The sequence below is a fragment of the Thrips palmi genome, unplaced genomic scaffold, assembly GCF_012932325.1.
Source record: "Thrips palmi isolate BJ-2018 unplaced genomic scaffold, TpBJ-2018v1 HiC_scaffold_19, whole genome shotgun sequence".
Classification (NCBI taxonomy): Eukaryota; Metazoa; Arthropoda; class Insecta; order Thysanoptera; family Thripidae; genus Thrips; species Thrips palmi.
The window spans coordinates 680,617-683,300 of NW_023144628.1; the positions used below are offsets into that span (position 1 = coordinate 680,617).

At 56.1% G+C, this 2,684-nt stretch overlaps 1 protein-coding gene across 1 annotated transcript; it reads right to left on the bottom strand.

Moving 5' to 3' along the window:
- Nucleotides 1–1,343: 1,343 nt before the first annotated feature.
- LOC117645890 lies at nucleotides 1,344–2,401 on the bottom strand. The gene has a single exon (XM_034386430.1). It carries the CDS (start codon nucleotides 2,323–2,325, stop codon nucleotides 1,729–1,731), a length of 597 nt encoding a protein of 198 aa, XP_034242321.1. The 5' UTR covers nucleotides 2,326–2,401; the 3' UTR covers nucleotides 1,344–1,728.
- Nucleotides 2,402–2,684: the final 283 nt, after the last annotated feature.

The following is a 2,684-nucleotide window of genomic DNA, read 5'->3' on the forward strand; positions in this document are numbered from 1 at the left end:
CCCTCTGGGCCGGCCCAGACAAAATGGCCGCCAGCGCGCGACGGCGCCCGCGCTTCTCCGTCAGCCTCTAGGTCTCTAGACCGGTGGAGGCGGCCAAAATTCTAGACGCGATTTGAGCTCCAGAGTCACTGTATACAGGACTCGAAGCAGACTTGTGGCCCCACCAATGGATTCCTCGTTCGAAGAGCAATCCGTTGGTGGGGTCACACGTTCGGTTCGAGTCCCATTTCGCGACTCTGGAGCTCGAAACGCGTCTCGACTTTGGGCCGCCTCCACCGGTCTTCTGGTCCACTGTGCGCCCCGCACCGGCGCTCCTGCCCGTGCCGAGACCCTTCCGCCCGTCTAGCCACTCGCACCGGCGCGCTATTACATTAAAAATACAAAACAGAAAAGCCACGGCATATGTTTGTCTGCTCGGCCCACAGAGGGGCGGGCGGGGTGTACACCAGTGTACACAGCAGCGATACACAGCCGTCGGGAAGCACAGCGCCACGGCTCGGTCAAGGCCGGCCGCGTAGAGCTGTGTACTACACTGTGCACTGTACAGAGGCGCGGGCGAGCACGGCTGCACCGTGCCAATGAAAGACGTATTCATTTTCATCTTGTCCGTGGCAGGGCGCCTGCCGGGGCACGCCGTGTAAATCATCCACGTACGTCTCAATAACGCCTCATCGCGGGACAAAACACGCACGAATCAGACCATTCAGTACGAGCCCGTCTGTCGACTGATTCCGAGGGTCCTTTTCGTCGCTCTGTCTCTCTCGCACCTTAACGGGACGCCTCATGAGTGCGAGAGAGACAGAGCGACGAAAACGACGCTGGGAAAGGGGAGAGGGGGCAGGTGGAGGTGGAGTGGTGCATGCCGATGACCGAACTCGGCGTCGATTCGCTGCCTTTCATGGCCACCCAATCCGCTGCAGCGCCGTGGCAGCAGCCCCAAGAGTCGCCCTAGTCACTCCGTCTCTCTCGCATCCATAGACATGGACCCATGAGTGTGAGAGAGACAGAGCGGCGAAGACGACTCGGAATCAGTCTGCCGTGTTAGACCGGCTTGCACGGCCAGCAGCGGGTCGCTTTCCTCGATCCCTATGCTGCACTTGTGTCCAGACATGGCTCTCCTTCCCCAACGCCCTGAGGGCCCGGGCCAAAAGGCACAGCCATGAGGCACGGCGTGGGAGTTTCAGGGGCAAAACCACCCATCCGACACCTCGCGGCCTCGCGGGGCTCGCGCAAACCAGGCCTGTTACGCTTCAATACGCTGTGTCACTCATTTTGTGCGTGTGTGTGTGTGTGCGCGCGCGCGCCTGCGTGGTGCTGAAAATTCAAGAAATAGTCTACTAAAGTTCGTCACTTTATTTTTATTCGCAGGAGAACAATCAGAACAAATAGAAATAGATAACTATCAAATATGTAGACGTCCAAAACATTTAAAAAAGGACCCGGGCCGGCCGAGGGGCTATTTTCAGGCGCAATAGTCTGTTCGCTCAGATCGGTTATTACGCGTAATAAGATGACAATTATTCGCCAAAACTGTCTAATGCTGGACCTTCGGGGCGCAATGGAAGCGTAATAACTGCGTGATATTTGCGCAATATTGCGTAACAGCGATTACTCTCTACGTAATTGTGTGGCATTCGTACAAAACAGCGTATCGACCGTGGGGTTCCTGGTCTGTCAGATGATCACTTAGGAATACCCCGTCGACGACTATTGCGCTTGCTTGCGTGTTCAATTGCACACGATGAGGTGGGTCGGATAAAACAAGTCCTCTCCAAATTTCGCGTAAGACTCAACAGTTTCGTCTTCGGGCTGCGTGGTGTCGATTCCCTCCGGCGGGTACATCTTGCCCCGTGGGAGTCGGGCCACACTCCCCACCAACACGTCAAACAAGAGGAGGTGCTTCTCCCCAAATCCGGTAAAACGTGGACTGCACGCGTACGGCGCGCTGTTCGTGAAGTAAAATCCCTCTCCACAGTACCATTTGCTGTTACGATTTTCGTCAGTCAGGTTAGTCTTACTGAGCTTCAAGTTGGATTCGAAGATGGCGTTTACGTTGTCCGGCCGTGTCCCGTGCAAGAGACGCATCACTACGGCTCCGGGCTTGTGCCTGTACAGCTCCACGTTGTCGGCGAATTTCTCATAAGTTCGCGGGTTGTGCAGCGCTACTATGTCTTTCACTGAAAGCCTATAGCCCTTGAGGGATCCAACGAGTAGGCGCTCCACTGCGGCGTATTCCACACTTCCGTATGGCAGGGGTGTCTGCTCCTCTTCCAAGGGCGGATCCAGGTGGTAATATTCAATGGCAATGGAGCTCTCCAGCGCCATTGAAGTTCCTGGATTTAGATTCTTGATTTGCAGAAGATTTTCCAGTTAATCACGGAGGGTGTGCACGCTTCAACGCACAGAGCGCTACTGACCTGCAGCCTCGTGTACGAGCTTTTTATACGAATGGGGAATACCCTGAGTTAGGAGACCATCTTTCCCTCCCTCCCGTCCCGTCGCCACGCGAACATGTTAGTACTGCCTGCATAGCCCAAGGTCAAGAGCCCGCTGCACGATGAGTCACGTCGAGAAAAAGGCGAAATAGGCGAAATTTGCTTGGAGCCGCACGTGGAGCCCGCGGTGCATCGGGCATGCCAGTATACAGTACAGTGCGGCGCGCGGCGGCGAGGGCGGCGCGGGGC